The sequence below is a fragment of the Choloepus didactylus genome, chromosome 9, assembly GCF_015220235.1.
Source record: "Choloepus didactylus isolate mChoDid1 chromosome 9, mChoDid1.pri, whole genome shotgun sequence".
Lineage (NCBI taxonomy): Eukaryota > Metazoa > Chordata > Mammalia > Pilosa > Megalonychidae > Choloepus > Choloepus didactylus.
The window spans coordinates 120,172,525-120,196,157 of NC_051315.1; the positions used below are offsets into that span (position 1 = coordinate 120,172,525).

General features: G+C 39.7%; 1 protein-coding gene across 5 annotated transcripts in view; it reads left to right on the forward strand.

The window, feature by feature from the left end:
* The window catches only part of COL4A3 (collagen type IV alpha 3 chain), a 151,526-nt gene that overhangs the window by 123,691 nt on the left and 4,202 nt on the right, over nucleotides 1-23,633 (forward strand). For 4 of the 5 annotated variants that reach the window (XM_037848460.1, XM_037848458.1, XM_037848463.1 and 1 more), the window contains 13 exons: nucleotides 3,558-3,656; nucleotides 5,250-5,339; nucleotides 5,678-5,817; nucleotides 8,654-8,780; nucleotides 9,520-9,600; nucleotides 10,013-10,111; nucleotides 10,350-10,397; nucleotides 14,539-14,724; nucleotides 15,206-15,336; nucleotides 19,065-19,137; nucleotides 20,854-20,925; nucleotides 21,012-21,137; nucleotides 21,957-22,055. In XM_037848460.1, coding sequence (XP_037704388.1) covers nucleotides 3,558-3,656; nucleotides 5,250-5,339; nucleotides 5,678-5,817; nucleotides 8,654-8,780; nucleotides 9,520-9,600; nucleotides 10,013-10,111; nucleotides 10,350-10,397; nucleotides 14,539-14,724; nucleotides 15,206-15,336; nucleotides 19,065-19,137; nucleotides 20,854-20,925; nucleotides 21,012-21,137; nucleotides 21,957-22,055 — 1,371 coding nt within the window. The remainder of the gene's footprint in view (nucleotides 1-3,557; nucleotides 3,657-5,249; nucleotides 5,340-5,677; nucleotides 5,818-8,653; nucleotides 8,781-9,519; nucleotides 9,601-10,012; nucleotides 10,112-10,349; nucleotides 10,398-14,538; nucleotides 14,725-15,205; nucleotides 15,337-19,064; nucleotides 19,138-20,853; nucleotides 20,926-21,011; nucleotides 21,138-21,956; nucleotides 22,056-23,633) is intronic. The other variant, XM_037848461.1, reaches the window with a different exon arrangement.

The window sequence follows — 23,633 nt, forward strand, 5'->3', positions numbered from 1 at the left end:
AACTTCCCTGGCTGAAACTGAAACCCCCACTGTAAATTCCATTTTATTCCATCAACTACCAGGAGGAGTTTTTCTGATTGCATCAAAAAATTGCTTTTCATGCTCAGGAACCTTTGAAGAAGAATTGCTAAAGAAAAAGTATTTTTCATTAGAAAGTTAACCCTTTAGAAATAGTGTTGATTGTGAGATTTAGCTATTAGGCTAATATCCCAAACTATTCAAATTATTTCAAATTATCTGTACTTTTTGTGGCAATTTATATTATGTGACCAATTTCAGACAATACAAAAGCAAATTTTCAAAATGGAGAAAGTGGCCAATCCCAAGTGACTTTAGAAAAACAGAGAACTGCTGGGTAAAATATTACTGACCTGCAAACCAAACTTTCATAGCAGGGAAGGAATCATGGAAAAATGTGTTTGTAACTGCAAAACCGTATCAAGTTTTGATAAAATTGTATTAAATTTTGCATAGGATGATTGTATTCAACAAATACTTATAGGATTTACAGCTCAAGTAGATTCACTTTAAAAAATTCTGCACAGAGTGCTGTAGGCCACTGTGGAAAGATTGGATAACCATCCTTCCGGGAATTAGGAAAAACCTCACAGAGAATCAGTGACATCAGACAGGGCTCTGCAGAGTGATCCCACTAATTTGCCAATTTACAAAACGGATAATCACTGGAAAAGCAGTTTATACACGGTGTATTTTTTTCACAAAGGAAAGTTAAGAAGTAAAAGCTTTCTGGATAACGTTACCCCATTTAATCTAGTGCTGAGGAGACAGTTTATATTTTTTTTTAGCATTGAAAAACAAGTAATATGAATATTTTTTAAAACTCTACAAGAACTGTTCTAATCCCAGATATGAATATAATGAACATATATATATATATATAGTCATGAATATCAGTATTCATAAACAGCATAGATGCAAGTTCACTCAACTGTTCTAGATTATCTAGGTAGATTTGAAAACACTTTAAAAAAAATATATGAATATCACATCTGTGCCTACATGAGCCAGAATTTGACTCTTGCATTTGACTCGCACATACTCAATGCATAATGGATACTAATTTACAATTTAAAAACTCCATCTGTATAGTATGGGGAGACACATGCTATTTCTATGCTTCTAACAAAATTCTTTTACTTGGCCAAGGTATGGTATGCATCAAAGCTATTCTCATATTTTCTTTTAGCTTTTCAAATGTGTAACCAAGGACCACAGATTGAACACCAACCCCTCCCCCACCCAAAGTAAAATACAGTCCTTGGCCTCTTTAATTTGAGTACAGTCGTTTTTTTATCTGAACTTCTGAGTTAAGGACATTCACTGCAAGTGTGGAAGGGACTTTGAGGGTACAAGTAAGCACAGTCATTATCCTCTCCTCAAGGAGTCTGCACAGGAAACTTGGGGAGGTGGTATAAAAAGATAATAAATAATGTACTCTATAAATAAGCGCTGCTATATTATTTAACAAAGACCTCTACGGCACTTACCACACAAAAGTGCTGTTCTAAGTTTTATGAATATTGCCTTATTTAATCCTCACAACTACCCTACCAGTAGGTATTGGTATTGCTATCATTCCATTTTATGGACGGGGAATAGAGAGGTTGAGTTACCCAACGTCATCTGATAGGAAGCGACAGAGATGGGCTCATGCTGACACGGTTGGCTCCGAAGTCCATACTCAACCCCCTTGCTGTGCTGCTAGGTTCCATTGACGTAAGCCCTGTAGGAGTGGAGGGAAATAGAAAACACAGAAACTATGACAGTCGGAGAAGCCTCCAGGAAAGAGGATTTCAATTGGAGTCAGATGAGCAGATAATACGCTTGACTTAGAATCTTTCTAAGACTCCCCTTGCTTTAAGAATTAAAACTTAGCATAACATGTAAGTCTCCTCACCACCTGGCCTCTACTACCTCTCCAGTCACGTGACACCTATCTACCCAACAATTATTTTTTAATACCTATGGACCAGGCATTTTACTATGTCCTGAATATACAGAGACTATATAAAGAATATACAAAGCAGATGTGGTATCCCAGCCATGGTGGAATGACAATTTAGTGGGGGAAAAAGACATTAATGTGTCCATAAACTTTTTCTGTAAAGAGCAGGATGATAAATGTCTCAGGTTTTATGAACCGTATGGCCCCTTGTTGCATATTCTTGTTTTTTTTTTTTTTTTGGTTTGCTTATTTTTTGTAGTGTTGTTGTTGTTAATTGTTTTACAACCTTTTAGAAAATGTAAAGAACATCCTTGGCCCTATAACACCAGGCCAGATTGGTCCCACAGGCTGTAGTTTGTTGCCCTCTGAAAAATGGAAGCAAATGGACAAGCTAAAACAATACATAGCTTTAGATTGTGAAAAATGGCATAAAGAGAAAAAACAAAGGTTATGAAATAGAGTGACCTAAACCCCTGCTACTCACCACTTTTTTGCATATGCTATTTCCTTGTCTAGGAATCCTGTCCCATTCCAAGCTTTCTTCACCCAACTTGGTCTTTAAGACTGAGCTAAAAGAAAAAAAAAAAAAGCCTTCTCTTCCAGAAATTCTTCCCTACAGCATATTGGACCTAACTCTATTACTGAACTTATCATACTGGCTGGCAGTTATTTATTTGACTGTCTCCCCAACTAGACAGTAAACAATTTGGGAAAGGAGACATGATTTTTTAATCTTTATATTTCCAGCATCCAGCACAAGACCTGTCTATTAATTAGATACTCAATCCATATGTGAATGAACAAATTGGTATATAAGCAGGAAAACATCTAAGGGAATTGAATCTGCTTGAGAAAAGGCACAAAGCCAGACCATAGTCAGACTGTAGAATGCTGCAGATGCCAGACAAAGGAGTTGTGATTTTTGTAATTTTCGAGCAGGAGAATGGTGTGATAGAAGGTATGGTTTAAGGAAACTAAGATGGTGCTGTGGGAAGTTTATGAGCTTTCCTGTCACGCAGAACTGGGTTCAAATCCCAGTGTTTTTCAATTATTGACAGTGTGACTCTAGGTAAGTTCGTTGCCTTTTTAGAGTTCCGATTTTCTCATCTGTAAAGCCAGGCTGGAAAGGCTCAGGGATAGACTGAGATTGCTCGAAGATTAAACAATGCAAATATAAGGGAACGATGTCTGTCATGCAGTAGTTACTTAATAAATGATAGCATTACCAAATGGATTGAGAATGGGATGGTCTAGACGAGAACAGTGTAACAGAATAATCCTCTGCTTTTACTACAAAAATGAAGCTATATTTAGGCTCCTGATTTTAAAAATGTTGTTTTAAAATGTAAATGTTATTATGATAAAGCTAGTGTTCATTGAGGACTAACTCATGCCAGATGCTGTTCTAAATGTTTTTCATGTATTATCTCATTTAATCCTTTTTGAAAAAGATATAAACCCATATCTTCCCATGCTCTTAACAAATATGCTATTCTGTAGTTTAGTAATAGCCTATCAGTTTTAACCAGAATGTGGATGAGTCTGATAAAATCCTCACCTATATTTTTAATAATACATTTTCTATTTTTAGGATTTGCAGGAAACCCGGGTCAGAAAGGGAACAGAGGTGTCCCAGGGTTACCAGGTTTCAAGGGCCTTGAAGGGCCACTTGGACCACCAGGACCCCCAGGTATGGCTGGTTCTCTAATTAAAATATGTCTTAATTTTTCAAAGGTCTAAATGTAATAAAACTTGTTTCTAGACTTACTGGGTTGAGTATGAATTAGACTCCAGTAGCAGTGCATCAAAAATTCACTTCTAAATTAAGCCAAAATGGAAGTGTCTATAATCAGCCTGCATTAATTAGAAAATATTATCTAATTTTTAACCTATTTTTACCACAAATTTTATTGTGAAATTAGTGATATGTGTTATGAATTAAATTTAATCACAATATCACAGAGAAGAAAATTAGATGTTGCTTTAGGGTTTTTCACATTTGCCTCTTTTTTTTCTTTTTAAACAAGGGATTGAGTTTGCAAAGTAACTTTTTTTTTTTTAATCTTCATTTTATTGAGATATATTCACATACCACGCAGTCATACAAAACAAATCGTACTTTCGATTGTTTACAGTACCATTACATAGTGGTACGTTCATCACCCAGATCAATCCCTGACACCTTCATTAGCACACACACAAAAATAACAAGAATAATAATTAGAGTGAAAAAGAGCAATTGAAGTAAAAAAGAACACTGGGTAACTTTGTCTGTTTGTTTCCTTCCCCTATTTTTCTACTCATCCATCCATAAACTAGACAAAGTGGAGTGTGGTCCTTATGGCTTTCCCAATCCCATTGTCACCCCTCATAAGCTACATTTTTATACAACTGTCTTCGAGATTCATGGGTTCTGGGTTGTAGTTTGATAGTTTCAGGTATCCACCACCAGCTACCCCAATTCTTTAGAACCTAAAAAGGGTTGTCTAAGGTGTGCATAAGAGTGCCCACCAGAGTGACCTCTCGGCTCCTTTTGGATTCTCTCTGCCACTGAAGCTTATTTCATTTCCTTTCACATCCCCCTTTTGGTCAAGAAGATGTTCTCCGTCCCACGATGCCGGGTCTACATTCCTCCCCGGGAGTCATATTCCACGTTGCCAGGGAGATTCACTCCCCTGGGTGTCTGATCCCACGTAGGGGAGAGGGCAGTGATTTCACCTTTCAAGTTGGCTTAGCCAGAGAGAGAGGGCCACATCTGAGCAACAAAGAGGCATTCGGGAGGAGGCTCTTAGGCACAACCATAGGGAGGCCTAGCCTCTCCTTTGCAGTAACCGTCTTCCCAAGGGTAAAACCTGTGGTAGAGGGCTCAACCCATCAAACCACCAGTCCCCTATGTCTGTGGTCATGTTATGCAAAGTAACTTTTTAAACAATTAAAGTAGTCCCTTATTTCCTATGACCATTTCAGTTACAAAATATATTACGTGGCAGTAAAACTTGATTATTGCATTTGGAAATATATTATTATACAGTAGCAGAAGCTCCCCCTTCCAGCTGGTGTTGGCCCAGGAAAATTTTGATGGTTGTAAGCCATTCCTGCCTCTAATTTTAAATTTTCTGTGTCCCCCAGTCCCCTCATCTGAAGGCAAACAGGCAGCTAAACAAGTACCTAAACCAGCTGTTAGAGCTCTGAATTCATTTGTTCATGCAAGCAACAAATATTTTTGAGCACCTATTGTGTTCTGTTGCTGTGCAGGTTGTATGACTATTTATTTGTTCTCAAGGCCCCAGAGGAGATCCAGGCAGCATTGGGAATCCTGGAGGGCCAGGACCACATGGCATTCCAGGAAGCATGGGGAACATGGGAGTGCCAGGTGATGCATACGTTTTTGTTACGACCTTCAAGGCATGTGGGTCACAATTCTAGATTTTCTGTGCCGTTTGTTTGTTTCTTGTCATTCTGGTTTTCTACTTGGTCTACGTAAAACAGCTAGGTTGCCTTTAGACAAATGCACTGCATGCAGCTAGGACATGGGTAAGAACAGAGTAAATATTTAAGTTGTATTAAAATCATCCACTAGAACCTACCTGCTATATTTATGATTCAGAAGAACCAACTTCTTGGGAGAAGGTGGTTTGTACTAAGGTCAGAAGTAGAACAGTTTGAGATCCTGTGTTTATCTATTTTACCTGAATGCTTTTCTAATTTCAGGTTCCAAAGGAGAGAAGGGAGCATTGGGACTCCCAGGTTCAGCTGGAAGACCTGGCCTCCAGGGGGTTCATGGACTCCAAGGAGATAAAGGAGACCCCGGTTATCCAGAAGGTGCAAGGCTAGGACCACAGGGACCAAAGGTATGTAGGCCAGGGAAGCACTCGTGGTTTGGTCATGGTTTGGTCTTGGAGTGAGCCCTTTAAATAACAAGAAGTGCTGGGATTGATGTGGACAGAAAAAATGGAAAATATTACTGTGTTTTCAAGCAGTTATTTGTTTGTTTGTTTGTTTTTACCTGATCTCCCCAACTGAAGATGCCTGTCTGTCCGTCACACAGGTGTCAACTTCTGACTCTGCCCTACCTCCCTTCCCCCCTCCCCCACTGTTTCTCAGAACTAAGGAAATTCCCCCCAAGGAATTTCCCCCAAGGAATTTCTCAGAACTAAGCCTGCATTTGACGCTTGCTGCCAGAAGGTGGCAATCATTACAGGCCCCCACAGTCTGAGAGGGCTGTGTTTGTTTGTCTTGAGTTACAAAGTGACCTCTTTGCCCTGGACACAGACTTATAAAAATAAAATTCCAAATCTTATCATCAAAAACACTTGTCTTTTAAAACATAATAAAAGATATAACTTACAATAACTTTAGAGCATCATTAAAAAGCAAACAAAATCCTAAGATATGTGTATTTATCTTTCTTAATTGTTTTAGTACTTTTAACAGTTTTTATTCCATTACACAGAAGGTTTTCATTTTGTCTCAAGGTCCTCAGTGCTTGAGCTGTGTCAGAAGTTGGATGTCAAAGCCCTTGCTAGCGTGTTGTACCAAACAACCAGATGTTTCAATGGGATTCAGTTGCTTTTATAGTTTTCTCTTCTTCTAACTTTCCTTTGAGTTCAGTAGTTCGGCTAAGAGCCACAGCTAGACCACTAGAGAATAATTCATAGAAATTCCCATTTGCAGCGGTTTTAAACCTGGGATTCCATGGGGAGCGTATGGGATTCCAAGCTGCCCACTAATATCCTGAAATTACATGCAAAATTTTTGAATGAACATTTTTGGAAGAGGAGAGTCCATAGTTTTCATCAGACCTTCAAATGAGAATATGAGTCTGAAAAATATAAAAACTATTGCTTAGGGGACTGTAAATGTTGCCAAAACTTCTGCAACTTTCAACAGCACTGACACCAGCTGCAGATACTGCAGTAAGTCACTTCAATCTACTTCTGACTTTACTGGGAATTAGACCACACTCCACTGGTTAAGGGCCATCCTCCACAGGACAGTCCTCACTCATGCACCAGCTTCAAATTCAGAGGTTCCAGAACCACCCACACTTCTGACCACCTGTCTACAGATTCAGGGTTTCCTGTCAACCCTGTGGGTTCAATAATTCACTATAACGACTCATAGAACTCAGTGAAAGTGCTATATTTACCATTACAGCTTTATTATAGTAAAAGGATACAAATAAGAAGATGCCAAAAGAGACACAGAGGGCAAGCTCCAGGAGAGTCTCAACCTCAAGATGCCACGTCCTCTCTATGTGGAGTCAGAACACATCACCCTCCCAGCACACTGATGTACATTGTCAGTCATGGAAACTCATAGAAGCTTCGATGTAGCCGAGGTTTTTAAGGAGCTTCATTACGTAGGCATGGCTGATGGAATCAATGCCCACGTGGTTGAATTCAGTCTCTCCTCCCAGAGCTCAGGAAGGTGAGGCTGATATGATGTGGCTCAAAGCTCAACTCCTTAATCACGGGGTTGCTCCTTCTGGTGTGTCCAGCCCCACCCTCAGGCTGCAGGTGTGGCTGGCCCCACACTGTCAACTCATTAGCAGATGAACCATCAGGTGGTCCCAGACCCACCATAAAGAACAAAAGATGCTCCTGCACAGGAAATTAGAAAGATGCAGACGTTACCGCTCAGGAAGTGGAGACAAAGACCAACCAAGTTTTCTGTTATGGTATAAGGACTTTCTCCCTAACTCTTTTTGAGCCAACACATTACCACCTTTCCTAAAGATTTCTATTAGCCACATTCTCCGGCAGTAATTGCTAAAACAATAAGAAAGAGAAATTTTTAGAGCTACACAGATCCTTTACTTTTTAGAGCATGGATTTCCTTTGTCCTTTAGTTTTAGACTAGACCCTCAGAAAACCAAGGAGAAACTCTTTCCACTGAGATCTTTTCTCAGTGAGGAATCCTATTCCACTTAATTCGCGTTCAGTTAATTAATCTTTTCATTTAGAGTATTCACAGTTAACCATCAGAACAAATTTTAGAACTGGCATTGGACATACAAATGAATATCAGGCTAGCAAAGCATAGTGACAGACATACATTTTCATTGGCAACTATGAAGATTTTGTAAATTATCATTAAATCTGTATATTCTGACCTATCATAAAACTGATATGCAGACTTAATGAATGTGAAATCATTTAGAGGGTTCTTTTACATGTGATTGACATACATGCATCTGTATGCACAGTATTTGTTGGACACATATCCATCCATACAGTCTAAGCATTTCCTTCTTATACCTGGTAATTATGCAACTGTGTGATTTTTTAATATCCATCCCACATCTGCAGCTACCTGAAGGCAGGGACTGTGTATATCCTGGTTACCTCTGTATTCCCCTAGCAAGAGCCAGCTTCATGTATGTGAGTCGCAGAAAGCCCATGCTAAAGGGCCCTGCACTTGGTTCAATGCTCTGCTGTTGCCTTCTTGAAATGCTTTTTTAAAAAGTTTCAACAAGGCAGTTCTGCGTTTGCTTTTTGAACTGAACCCTACAAATCATGTAGCCCATACTGACCCAGCACATATCACACTGCTGTTATTTTAACACTTGAATTGTGGAGTGAATGACTGAATAAATGAATGACGGAGCAAAACGTAATCTACACTTGCTTCTGATCACATATCCTCCTTATACAAGAATTTTAAAGGTGTTTGACTGAATTTAAGGGGGATCCAGGATTGCCAGGTGACGTGGGAGAGAAAGGACAAAGAGGGTCCCCTGGCCTGCCTGGATATGTGGGGCCTGCTGGACCGGAGGGAGACCCTGGGAGCCCCGGCAGCCCTGGCCACCCAGGTGAGCATGGCTTTACGGGTATGAAATCTGGAAGCATTACATGTAGAATGACCCTCATCTCCTAGAAACATTTCAGAAAAAAAGAGCTATTTGTGCTTTTGTACTAGAATTGCTTTTATTCATCTTTGATCTTCAAATTCTAAGACACTAAGAAACTGAAATAATCAGAAAGAGCCTAATTTTACTGATCAGCCAATACATTTTTTGGACTGAAATCTAAAAACCTGCCCCCATGAACAAGCTTTTGAAGTGTTGCCTCAACAAATTCAGTCTAAAGACCCGAGATATTCATTGGTTGCACAATCGTATATCATTCTGAATCTTTTCTTCTGGCATGTTTTAGAGTAGACAGCTGGTTTTCATATTAGCTTATAATTAGGATTTAAGTTTTTGTTTTGTTTTATTAGAAACAACTGCTAAGCTACTGGGTTGCAGCTTCAAGGCTTTTACTTAAAGATAATACTTAAACTACCTTTTCAAATATTGAGACGTTCAACAGATTTGCTATTAACTCCCAGTGAGAGCTATAAATGGGATATGGATTGGTCCATCTGGTTGGAGGGTGCACCTAGCTTTGAAAATGACTGACAGTCTTTGCTGTGATTGGGGAAACAAAGCAGACCGGACAAAGGCCTGGGACAACCACTAGCAAGAGAGTTTCCTTGAGGCTAGAGCCGACTGTTTTATCCATCATTGTCGGCACTTATCTTTTCCTGTCTCCCACCCACTTCATTTATAGGAAAGCCGGGTCCTGATGGCGATTTGGGGTTTAAAGGATTCAAAGGCTTCCTTGGCTCTCCAGGGGTGAAAGGCCGTCAAGGTTTCATTTTTATACTTTCTCTCTTTCCCTTTCATGAAGAAGTTACATTTTCTCCTGAGGTAGGAATCTCCGTACGCCTGTACCTCTGAGCAGCAACTGCTCCCAAATACTCAGCACTCAGTGCTCAGTACCATTTACTCAGTACCCAGAGCAAAATGCAGAAAAGTGAGGTTACATACTTATAATTACCTAATTATAATATCTGCCAACCTAAAATTCCAAAGGGATAATCCTCATGATACTATTAATCTGTTCAGAGTTTTCATGGTAGACTTAGCATCACATAACCACAGTTCTGAAAAAAAAGCACCTTTAACAAAATTCCACACATCTCCCTGGTGTTCACATTGGGCCATTAGGTGGGAAATAGTTTCTTCTTTGAATGGCTTGGTTTTGTTTTTTTTTTCCCCAGGCCCTCCAGGATTCCCAGGATTTCCTGGACCAATGGGTATAAGAGGTAACCAAGGAAATGATGGAATTCCTGGGCCACCTGGAGAAAAGGGAGAAACAGGTACAACCTGCTACTACCTTTGATCCACTAGTTTTCTTTTGGATGAAATAATTAATGACATTGTAATCCTTCACTGCTCTAGAGATTCTTTTCTGCTAGAACTGATGATCTTTAATATGTTCTTGGTATGTGATAATTTAACTTTCTTCTGTTACCTGACCAAGCAGGATGCTTTATATGCATATGATGAAATTAACCATACAATAAAAAATTAATATACCAAAATTATCTTTTTCAGGTTTGCTAGGGGCACTTCCAGGCCCAAAAGGAAATCCTGGTGCTCAAGGTAAACAGTTCTTCTTGCCTGAATCTTCTGATTCACATTTTCAAGTCAGAAGCCAGTCTAATGTACTTGATATATAAAATAAACTTAACATTTGAATTAAAGAAGCCCCAATGATAACATTTTATATTTATATTCTTTGTATTCAATTTAAAAGTTTAGTCACTACCATGACAACAAAATGAACAAATTAGAAACTATGATCCAACTGAAAGCCTTTAAAAATAAAAAGGATTCTTGTGTATTTGTTTTGTTGCAGTTGTTGGTAGCATGGCTTAAATTTATCTCGTCCTAAGAGTAAGGAGGTAGAAATGACTTCTCACTGAGCATCCCTTCCTGTATTAGTAATACTAATCTTTTCTTACCTTGTTTCTTTATAGGTCTGATTCCAACCCCCAGCCCCAGCTAGTGGTTTATGTTATTGTTTATTAAGGGTTACCCAGTATTTTATTTTCCTAGGCTGCTCAAGCAAATATGCAATTGGTCAGCTTAAACAATGGGAATCTATTAGCTTATGGTTTTGAGGCCAAAAGAAAGTCCAATCAAGGTGATGCTTTCTCCCTGAAGACTGTGGGGTTCTGGGGCTGGCTGCTGGTGATCTTTGGTCCTTAGCTTGTCACATGGCAAGGCACATGGAGCCCTCTCCTGGTCTCTCCGTTCTCTTCTGGGTTCCGATGAATTTCATCTTCTTGCTTTTGTGGCTTTCTCTGCCTGTCCCAATTCACTCCACTTATAAAGGACTCCACTAATAGGATTAAGACCCTTCCTGACTGAGGTGGGCCACAATTTAACTGAAGTAACCTCATCAAAAGGTCCTACTTCAATGGGTTCACACCCACAGGAATGGATTCAATTAAGAACATGTTTTTCTGGGGTACATATAGCTTCAAACCACCACACCAAGTAACTCCCTCCACATCTCAGACATGGCAATTTAATCAACATGCAAAATGTGTGCTGGTTTATTCCTTGACAGACTGAAATCTGTGTTTCTCATGCCAGTGTTTCACAAGATAAGCAGCTTCTCTGAACTGTTTTCCATGTTGTAGGGAAACCTATCAGGAGAAGTGTTAGATTATTTGCACCTTCCATTGCCCCTTCTCAGCCATGGGTCCCGTGGGTAGAAGTACTTTACTAGCAAAGAGCCAATACCCAACAAGGGCCTCAAGCCATGATGCTCACCCAGAACCAGCCTGCAGGAGCTTAAGATTTTGAGAAGGCTGAAAGTATCAAAGTAGACAAGAGCTGTCCTTTCCAAATTTTTTTCTTTATGACTTGATAGTCCAGTTGGCTGAGCTACATGCGCCCACCCCTCACTGACCCCTCCCTTCCCCATGACCATAAATGAGCTTCTGTTCATATTACCAGGCTGAGCTCACAGTTTAACCGTTTGGAATGAGAACACTGAAGCATTTAATTGGAAATAAATTTGATATAAAATGATTAGATCTTAAGTTAAAAAAGCCACAAAACTGACAAATAACCTCACTAAGTAAGTAAATGATTATGCATGTCAGTCAATCTAGGATAACTAAATACCGAGAAGAGTTCATGAAGATTTAGAAAGTACAAATCCTTTAATTCGTTTTTTCCTCCCAAATCCTAAAGAGAACTCATATTATAGAACATGTAAACATTTAATGGGCATGGAATATGTAACCCAAAACTACATTTTGGTGCTTCAGCCCATTGCCACACTCTGTACAAATGCAGCATTTCAGAGCTTGAGGTGAGCTAAACTCATCTAAACATTTTCTTTTAAAAGCATAAATTACAGGCATAAGAGAAGCTAAAGAACATGAATAGGCAAAGGGCTAGACATACAAGAGTCATTCGTTTTCTTTTCCTCACCACTTTAAGGCTTCACTACAGAACAGGTAACCAAGCCTTTTCCCGTTCCTCATCCTCACTTTTCCCTTCCTCTCCTTCCTCACCTCTGTCTCCTACTTTCATGCCCTTTATTATTTCCAGAATAACACAGAGATGGACAGGGAGGGAGAGATTGTTTTCAATTTGGACATTGTTCATTCATGAATTTGAACACAATTTCTTATTTTTTTTTCTGAGGTGAAAAATGGTAGTATGAAGTTGTGACCTTCTGGGAGTCTGCTTTGGTAAATCCAAACTCCTTGCCATATTCATCACTTCCAGACTAGGATGCGTTAAGGGGGATAATTAAAAAAATAAATATCGCAACTTTGTTGATTCTTTGTTTGGGTTTAGCTCCACAAACCCTTCTAATGCCATAAAGCATCATTTGCCATGTTCTGTTGAATCCTCGGTGACTACATTACATCATTGTAATTAAAGCTCGTTGGATAATAGTAATTGTGGCTTACATACACATACCACTTTAGAGCTTTTCTGTCTGTGTATTATCTTACTTGATCTTTAAACACCTGAACTGGGGCAGGTATTATCTCCATTTTAATTGAGTCTTCTAGTGCTGAAGTGACCTTATGTTTTGGTTTGCTAAAGCTGCCGAAATGCAATATACTGAAAATGGATTGATTTTTTCAATGGGGGTTTATTAGGTTGCAAATTTACAGTTCTAAGGCCATGAAAATGTCCAAATTAAGGCATCAAGAGGTAGATTCCTTCTCTGAGGAAAGGCCGGTGGCATCGAGGGTTCCTCTGTCATATGGGAAGGTACATGGCGATATCTGCTGGTCCTCCTTCTCCTGGGTTCTGGTTTCAAAATGGCTTTCTCCAAAATGTCTCTGGGTTTCTGTCTCTCTTAGCTTCTCCTGGGGGCAAACTCTGGATTATATATTTTAGCTTCTCTCCAAAATGTCTCTCTCAGCTTCTCTAAGTGAGTGCTCTTAAAGGATTCCAGTAAGAGATTAAGACCCACCTTGAATGGGTAAAGTCACATCGCCATGGAAACATTCTCATCAAAAGGTCCCACCCATCATGGGTCTGCTCCCACAAGATTGGATTAAAAGAACACGGCCTTCTGCCCTACCTCAATGGTCGCTAACATGCCCACAGACATAGGGGACTGGTGGTTTCATGGATTGAGCCCTCTACCACAGGATTTGCCCTTGGGAAGACTGCTGCTGCAAAGGAGAGGCTAAGCCTCCCTGTAATTGTGCCTAAGAGCCTCCTCCCGAATGCCTCTTTGTTGCTCAGATGTGGCCCTCTCTCTCTAGCTAAGCCAACTTGAAAGGTGAAATCACTGCCCTCCCCCCTACATGGGATCAGAAACCCAGGGTAGTGAATCTCCCTGGCAACGTGGAATATGACTTCTGGGGAGGAATCTAGACCCGGCATCGTGGGATGGAGAACATCTTCTTGACCAAAAGGGGGATGTGAAAGAAAATGAAATAAGCTTCAGTGGCAGAGAGATTCCAAAAGGAGCCGAGAGGTCACTCTGGTGGGCACTCTTATGCACAATATAGATAACCCGTTTTAGGTTCTAATGAATTGGGGTAGCTGCTGGTAGATACCTGAAACTATCAAACTACAACCCAGAACCCATGAATCTTGAAGACAATTGTATAAAAATGTGGCTTATGAGGGGGGACAGTGGGATTGGGGGGGGCATGGGGATCACACTCCCCTTTGTCTAGTCTGTGGATGGATGAGTGGAAAGGTGGGGGAAGGAAACAAAGAAACAGACAGACAAGGGTGCCCAGTGTTCTTTTTTACTTTAGTTGCTCTTTTTCACTTTAATTATTATTCTGGTTATTTTTGTGTGTGTGGTAATGAGGGTGTTGGGGATTGATTTGGGTGATGAATGTACAACTATGTAATGGTACTGTGAACAATCAAATGTATGATTTGTTTTGTATGACTGTGTGGTATGTGAATATATCTTAATAAAATGAAGATTAAAAAACAAAAACAAAAACAAACAAACAAAAAAGAACATGGCCTTTTATGAGGTACATAACAGATCCAAACCAGCACAACTTGCCAAGACTGAACAGCTGTTTGAGGCAGAGCTGAGTCTCAACTCAACTATATATATATGTATATATATATATATATATATATATATATATATATATATACACATATATATATGTATTGCGACTCTCAGGCCTTCTAAGTAAAGTGTCTACACTATTAAAGGTAATCACCATCTAGAACCCCAAGTCTATGGGCATTAGAGAAACTTATCATACTTTCTTCTTTGCAGGAGCCAAAGGAGACAGGGGAGCACCAGGCTTGCCCGGCCTGCCTGGCAGGAAAGGGACAGTGGGAGATGTTGGGCCACAAGGACCCACTGGCATAACAGGATTCCCAGGGTCACCAGGTGTTCCTGGTGCAATCATCCCTGGCCAAAAGGGAAATCGTGGACGACCAGGTTCAAGAGGAAATCCAGGTAGAGGGTGTACTTCTAAATATGAGAAAAAAGCAAAAATAATGTTTGACACGAGACGCTTTCAGCCTTCTCCTCATGTAACCTCGTTGCTCTCCGGCTTTCTCCATTCCTCCCTAAACCACCCATTCTCACATAGGGTTAGGTGGTTGATGTTGTTGGGGCAGAACAGCCTGTTTGAAAAGTTTAGCAAATACCAAATTAACAAGCCTAATAGAGAGATATTTATTGAACTCCTACTGTGTGTGAGGTACTGAGTGGGGAAGTAGACACAAATCTGGCTCTAACCTTCCTCAGGAAATAAACAGTTATACTTTGTGCCAGGTATAACTTCACTGGCATTCTCTCTCCTTACTACAACCCCAGCACTCTTAGCAAGAGAAAGAACATTCCAGGTAACAATAAGGTGCAGGGTTAACCATCACTGATAGCACCTGCCAAAACTCCCTTACTGGCAACACTGATGGGCTCTGTGTGAATTCAGGTGAGCCTGGTCCCCGCGGACCTCCAGGGACCGACATAATAGGCATAAAAGGAGACAGAGGAGTTATGGGCAAGCCTGGCCCAAGAGGTCCACCTGGAACTGAAGGAGACACAGGGCCACCAGGTCATCAGGTAAGTGCAAAACTTACTCTGACTTTTTAGACTCTTGTAAGTTGGTTCCCAGGATCAGATGTGCCTGGAGGTAGCAAAAAGTTACCATTTGTGAGGCTTCTGTGCACCATGCCCAAGGGAAGTCAAAGCCCAGAAGATTTAGGGAATCAAAGAATCTTAAGAGTTGGAAAGATTTGGTCTACAAAACTTTATCTATATTGGACTCCCCTCTACAGCTTTCCTGACACTTGTATTTTTTTAAGCTCTAGACAAGTCTTGTGATGGAACCTTCAAAAAGCAGCTAGAAATTTGGCATCACTCCAGATGACACGTGTATTTTTTCTCTGTTGTCACTCTTTTGATGTTATTTGTGCTAACCTGTAAATGTCTATTTATTTTTCCCCATGACATACCTTCCAGTGTTTGTAAACAACTGCCATTTCCTTCCACGTATTTTCTTCCCAATAAATACCTGAATTTTTCAAATTCAGTTTAACCTCTCACCAACCTTGCCTCTCTTCTGAATATACCCCCAGTTTGTCAACATCCCCCTTAAAAATGCATCCCCAGGGACAAATACTTTCCAGAAGCAAGGACTCAGGACTCCCATGGAGGAGAGAAAAGTCTCACTGTCCTTGAGTATCACCATTTTATGAATCCTTCTGAAAGTCACACTTGGGCTTTTTGGCCACCACTTCACCATACCCTTGACAGACATTGAGCTGGTAGTCAACTAAAGCCCTTGTACCTTTTCCTCATGAACTGCCACTAAGTTTTCTCCATTATATTTTGTCTAGCTTTTTGTGGTGGTTTGTGATTGTGACTTAAGTAAAAAAAACTTTTACGTCTGTCTTTCTTAGATCTCATCTTCTTCATCAAGACCCTTTATGTTCCAGCCTACTCTGATCTTTCAGTTCACAACCTCTCACTTACCACTTCCGGCATCTTCCCTAGCTTTCTCTTAGCAACATATTTCCTCTGTTTACATCAAATTCTTGGAGACAGATGTTGAAGAGATGAGTGTGGTTCAACAATCATTATTGGGTGTCCACTCTGTTTCAGAGGATATAAAAGTAAAAAATGCACAGTCCTCTGCCTGGAAGGAGTCTACATTCTGGTGAAGGTGATAGCTATGGGACACCAGCAACTTTCCCACGGTGTGGTGGATAAATGACCGAGGGCTGTGGGAATACAGGGGAAGGGTATTTGATCCAGGCTGTGGAGGAAAGGTGCTCAAGAAAAGGTTTCCCTGGAGGAGATGGACTTGAATCTTGAACAATGCATAGGAGTTATCCGGAAAACAAGAAAAGCAACGGGGGGTGGGGAGTGGGGGGAAGAGGGAAGGACCTTTCTGAGCAAAGTCAGAAAAATGTTAAAAAAAAGAAAAAAAAGATGATTAGTATATGTGAGGGACCCCCCATCCCCCCCATCACCCCCAATACTGTGTTCCTGGAGGCGGAGGTGGGACGAGGAAACACTGGGTGGGGAGGCTGGATGGCTAGGCAGGGTCAGGTGTCATGGAGCATTTGGGTTTCCAGACTAAGAAGCCAGGCCAGCATTTATTTATCCAAGAAACAGTTGTAAAGCAGCACTGTGTTCCCAGAACCTCTTTACAAGGTGAAATTATCCTTTAATGAACTGTCTTTTGGTCTGGTCATTCCCCCAAGTTTAAATCCATTCTGGTTGCCTTCTGCAGCAACCATTTTGTCCACAGACATTGTGGAGAGATCTGTGCTTTACAATTCGTATGAAAATGTGGAACATCTATGGCATAACTCTGATTTTCTCCTCTAGAAACCTTATCAGTGACAGGCAACAAAGTACTCTGGCATGGCTTATTGTCAGGAATCATGTTGAGCTCTCTGGTATTTGGTTTCTAGAATGGAATTTTTTAAAACTTTTTTGTTGTTGTTTTTGAAAAATGGGATATTTGGCTATTTCCAGTTTGTAATCTTGCATTCTCCAAGATTCTTTAAAGTTGCCAACATTGATCCTGCAATCCCATCTAAAGTTCTTCCTAGACATTGGAATGATCTGGAAACAAATCTCATTTAAATCTCCAGTGCTTTCATGGTTGTAGGCTTATGCCATTGCAGTTGAAAGATAATTCTTCCTGATGAATATCTAAGTTGGCTCGATGCCCCAACACCTCCTGCCTTGCGGGGAACATCTACCTCCCTAACCCAGGGCTTGGCCCTGGACCCAAGCCCTCCTCCCCAGTTACCTTTGCCTTAGGAAATCAGGCCAGACCACAGAAGCTGGAGGGTCCGTGATCAGATGGTTCTGTTTTCTCTCCCTCCCCCAACCTCACATTACCTTATCCAAGCAATAGAGCCTTCTTTGGTCTTCTTGCTCCAAAGACAGCGTCAAAGGCCAGTTTTGTTATTCTTGGCATTTTTCATGACCTTCAGCTCATTGCTCTCAGGTAGTAGCATTCTTTGTCCATTCATATGGACAACATGAGGGTAAATTTAACCCGTGTGACATTGGGCTCTTTTCAGCAGCCCTGCCCATCCTCCTTCCCACTGTGGCCTCGCTTGAGCCCCTCATGTCTACAAGATCAGTGTGACCATCATATGGAGGAGCCTCTCCCTGCTCAGACCCCTATCATCCTTGCCACATGAGCCTGTCAAAAACTCTTTCCTGAATGAAGTTCTGGTACTTGCAACCACATGGATCATGTTGCATGAAATAAGCCCGACACCGAAGGACAAGTATTGTTTGATCACAGTGCTATGAAATAATTTGGATAAGCAAATTCAAAGAGTCAGAAACTAGAATATAGGTTTCCAGGGGCCAGGATGGGGAGACGGAATGGGGAGTTAATGCTTAAATTGCACAGTGTCTACTGGGGCAATGGAAAAGTTTTGGCAATGCATGCTCGTGATGGTAGCACAACACTGTGAACATAATTAACAGCACTGAATTACATATCTGAATGTGGTTAAAGAGGGAAAATTTAAGTTGTATATCTGTTACTAGATTAAAAGTCAAATTAAAAAACAAAACAAAACAGAACTGTACAACACAAACAGGTAACCCTAATGTAAACCATGGATTATAGTTATAGTATAATTATAATAATATTCTTTCATCAGTTGTAACAAATGTACCACACTAATGCAAGTTGTTAATAATAGGGGGATATACGGGAATTCCGTATTTTATGCATGATTTTTCTGTAAACTTATAATGTGCCTAATTAAAAAAAATAAAAACTTTCCCCTAACAACCTCTACACATTCCCATCCCTGGGCACTTTACTTCTCCTACCACCCTTATAACTCTGCTTCTTTAATTAGAATGATGCTGGGGTGCTACAATTCAATGGGAGCTCCAATGTCTTTGCAAGAATTACAAATATAAATTATAATTTTCATTCTGGCAGTCTGGTGCCTGATCTTTCTGAAAGATTTCCAAATACTGTGCTGATCCATTTAGGATAAAGAATAGTGTATCCAATGCTAAAGCAACATACATTAACATTAGAAGGTATGTTTGTCCTTGTGCATAAGGATGGTTCTGTTTATCTTTAAAGATATTCTTAAGGAGAGGTCTATGTGACAGAGGAATTACATCCAGGAGAAATGCTAGAGTGGAATAAAAATGATGTCTGTCAACTTCAATTCATTCTTACCCAATATAATATTATATCCCATTTCCTTTCCAAAAAAAAAAAAAAAAGCTGCAATGAGTATTGTGATTTTTAAATTTTCCTGTGGTTCTGCTCCCTTTTATTTGAAATACAGGGAGCACCAGGCACCCCAGGTCTTCCAGGGCTCAGAGGTGATCCTGGATTCCAAGGATTTCCGGGAGTGAAAGGTACTGTTTTTGTTCACTGCTCTTTAGACGCAAATACAATGACCATGCTTCCTATTTCAGGGTGCACAAACATTTACTGAACTCCCACAGTCATCACAGGTACTTGGGGTTAGTACAAGCAGGGCCTCATGAGTGAGGAAGGAAGACCCACCCCACAAGCACTCAACCTGAAGGGGCTTAAAAAATTAAAATGATACCCTAAAGATGGAAGCTTTCTTTTTCCAGGTCTGAGGTTGGATAAGGGAACTTACACTAGGCTATTTTCAATACTTTCAACCACTGATTTGTTAACGAGCAAATTGTCTAAGAATGAATCACAGCAAGTGATTCTGAGGAGCCTTGCTAGACATTGGGTGGGTGAATGGTGGCAGGCAACCCAGGAAAAATTTGTGACACTTGTCACTCCCCCAAGTCTCAGAATAGGAGCAGCTAAGATTTGAAAAATTATATAAAGATTCCACTCAAGAAACATTCCAGTGAAATATTTAGGAGATTCTTAAAATCAGTTCTTTTGATATATGTTCCATGAAATACATCCAATTACCCTCTGAGATTTCAGAATAAGATCATCAGATGGCACTACTGAGTTTGGGCATCTTTACTTGGAAATTTAAAGCCCCAAAGAGGAAAACATTTAGGCTTCTTCTGTTTGATTACAAGTAAATGTTTACACATTCCTCAAGTTCCGATGTCAAATGGATAATTTATAGTGTAGTTGCAAGTTAACTTTTGGTACTATAATTCTTTTACTGTATTTCTTCTATTAATATATTTAGTATTGATGTCTTTCTAAATCCTCAGATGTAATGTCTAATCAGATGTAATTTCAAGATTCTTAAAAACAGTATTTTGCTAATCATTGGCTCTTGGTAAGCTTCTTTTATTCATGTCAAAGTCTGTGATTGGGAGACAAATCTTACCATTTTGTTCATTTACATTGAAGCAGATATTTTATATTTCCTCTCACAAGCTCTGAGAAGTTCCTGAAATAACTAACTTTGAGCTCTTTGTAAGGCTACCATATTAAGCTGAGAAAGTAGATAATTAGGATAACCAAGCAATATAATTCAACAGGAGGGTGTAAAATACATTTTAATGTGACTTCTTATTTTACCTTAAATATTTAATTGAACTAGTTTCTTTTTTTTTTTTTCTTCTTCTCTAGAGGAGATTTTTTTTATTCCTAGGGGAAAAAAAACAACTTTACAATTACATATTATAGGTATTGTTTTTCCTTTGAAATAGGCTGATATTAAATTTCTCCCACATTGGTCACCTCCCCATCCCTCATGGATGTTAGAGTAGAATTCAGTAAATAAGAAAAGTGCAGGGCATGGATACCAATTATTATCGGTTAATGTTGGTTACTTTATAATGGTCAAAAGCATAGGAGGAAGATCATTTTAATTGAACTAGTTTCTAAACTCAAAAAGTGAATGAACTGTTGGGAACCCTTTCCCTTCAAAGCTAAAATGCAAGCTCATAATGCCTACTCCAAGTGTGTATTTCTTTGTAGACTGACTAAACATGACTGATTGGGTACAAATGAAATGCCAACACCCATGTGAACATAATTTAGTTGTAGCCATTATCACAGTACACTTAACCTGCAGTCATAACTTCCAGTACCTATCCTCAGAGTCTAGCATCAACCTGAAGAGCTAGGAAACCCACTGTTCTACGTGGAATTACATTGCCTTTTTATTTGTGTTTAAGGAGAGAAAGGCAATCCAGGATTTCTGGGATCCATTGGGCCTCCAGGGCCAATTGGCCCAAAAGGACTACCTGGTAAATATAATTTCCTTACTGTCACTCTCCATGAAAAGAAGAGTGACATCAGTGAAGCCATCATCTTCTTATTTTTATGTTAATAGGTGTAGGAGGAGACCCTGGCACAATTAAGATCATCTCCCTTCCCGGCAGCCCAGGGCCTCCTGGGCCACCTGGAGGACCAGGGATGCAAGGAGAACCTGGGCCAAAAGGGCCACCGGGAGCCCCAGGTATGGGACGGCAGCACTGACTTGGATCACTAGGAAGTGATTGAACCAAAATGCTTGTCAAATGCTTTGGAAGCAAGTGATACAACGTCACAGAAAATGTTAAACAAACATAGTGTTTTCTTACCATTGGTTTTAGGATTGAGTTAAATTTACCCTTGACTGGTAAAAAATGATGTTGGAATCTATTGAAAACCACGGTGCATAGCTAAACTTGAGGGAGTGCAAACATTTTAAGGCACTGTATTTTTTTAATAAGGTCAAAGTATTATGTCTCCTCCTCCAACAACTGTCAATGCTGGTGCTCTATTCTTAAATGGTTACCTGAATAAACCTGGGTTTTTTTAATTAACTTTTTTAACACTTTATACGGTACTTGGAAGAGTAGCAAATGCAAATGGATGCTTAATATTATGAATTCCTTTCAAAGTGTCAGTGTTTGAAAATTACTAACCCTTTTGATTGCCTTACCCCATTGTAATAGACTTATGAATAAACTTGTTATGCCCTAAATTTGCCTGAAACACCTGGGAGTTAAGAGGGATGTTACTCATTACCTTGATCAATACATGGGCATAGTGAATTTTGGATGTGCAAGAATCAAAATGGCAACACAATTTTAAACTGCTATATTCACCTACTTATAATTCTTTTTTGAGGGTTTTTTCTTTCTGGGAAGTAGGAGATAGCAAGTTGGGTCACTAGCCATCCCCGTTTGCCCAAGACTGAGGTGTCTCCCGGGATGCAGCGAAACAGGGATGGTTGGGTACCCCGGCTTCCACGCTGTAAGAATTATCCAGTGCAATGTTGGTTTTTGCCTAGGACCCTGTGGGCCAAGAGGTAAACCAGGCAAGGATGGAAAACCAGGGGCTCCTGGACCAACTGGAGAAAAAGGCAGCAAAGGTTCGAAAGGAGAGCAAGGTAAACACCTGACTTGTTTCCTTAACTGAGGGAGTGCTATTTCAATAGACAGAAAATCTTGTTTGAGAACATGGCTACCAGAGTAATCTAGGTCTTTCAGTTCATGGTATTCAGACCAGGTCAAAAACCAGGGCGAAATGGAAGAAGATGGAAAATTAAGGATTACTGGAAGACACCACTCTTTCTACCTCTTAATTGGGCAGATATACTCCAAATTTTTAGCCTTGAGGATAAATAGAACTAACAGAATACTAGTGGGTTTCTATTTTCAGAAAAGCCAATGCTGTTTTTATTTATAGGTGTAGTTACTTAATAATAACTACTTACAGGAGTGGCACATAAGTACATAATTTAAAAGATATTACCTTGATATGAATAGAAAAGCAACTTATCCCTATTTAAGAAAGCTATCTTTTGGCTATGCCATTTTGAACACAATTCCACATCTCATGTGCATGGCCTGAAAAAGGGCCTCCAGAATATAATATTTTATTCTGATTCCAAGCTATATGTGTTAGTTTGATAGACCCAGATCAAAATCTACCTTTTACAAAAGTTTCCAGAACACCCTAGAAAATACCTAGATGTCTAAATTTTTAATTTTTAGGATTGTTGACTTTGTTCAAGTCAGAAAAATTTTAATTGTGATTTCCTAATTTATTAATACATGTGTCCAGATTGGTTACAAAGACTAGAGACTTAAATTTCAAAACTTCAAATATAATGCTAATAATATTACTAATATAATTGCATAATCACTTGTGATTTTGTATTGTCATGAGTGCACTTTAGAGCAATATTAATCATTCAGCTTTCCTTAAAATGTGTTTTTCAAAGTGATAAACACAAACATCTTATGAGTAGTTGTATTAATTTAGAAACTTTAAAGACCAAGTCTGGGTTTCTGAATGGGGCCACAGAATGAACAAGAGGCCCACAAAATCAATTATGCTAATTATTAACAAGAGGATAGTTCTAAAACTATAGAGGCCTTATAAGAATGCTACCAGATAGCTTTAGTATAAACTGAGAGAGCCTTGGCCCCTCTCTTGGAGATGCAGAATAGCCTTAGATAGTACTTAGTGGCTCACCTGCAGTTACTGTCTTTCTCAGCTAATTACTTCACAGTACTTGTGCAGAAACCTGGAGCATCTTTTGCTTGTGATAGTGACAGCCCATTGCAAATGAAGATAGGGGTTAGCAAAGAATGTGTGTCTTCCTATCTGATATTTTAAAATCAAGACAATTTTGAATTTTTGAAGACATCAGACACTGAAGAGTTTAGCTGTGGCCTATTTTTAATGGGAAAGAATGAGTCACAGTCCTTGGGCAAAATAGGAGTAGGTGGAATTCATAGGAGACTGAAAAAAATATATAATATTGGGACTTTTTAAAATCCTTTTGAGAGGTACTGACTTCTGGCTTCTGGGTTGGGACTAAACTGGGACATTGCCCAACTCTCAAAGCATTGTTTGGGGAAGTGGGGGACAGGGGGCAGTGGTGGAGAAAACAGAATGGTGGGGTGGGGTTTGTGATAGCCAGTGCCAATACCACAAATAATAACTATTCAATGAAGAA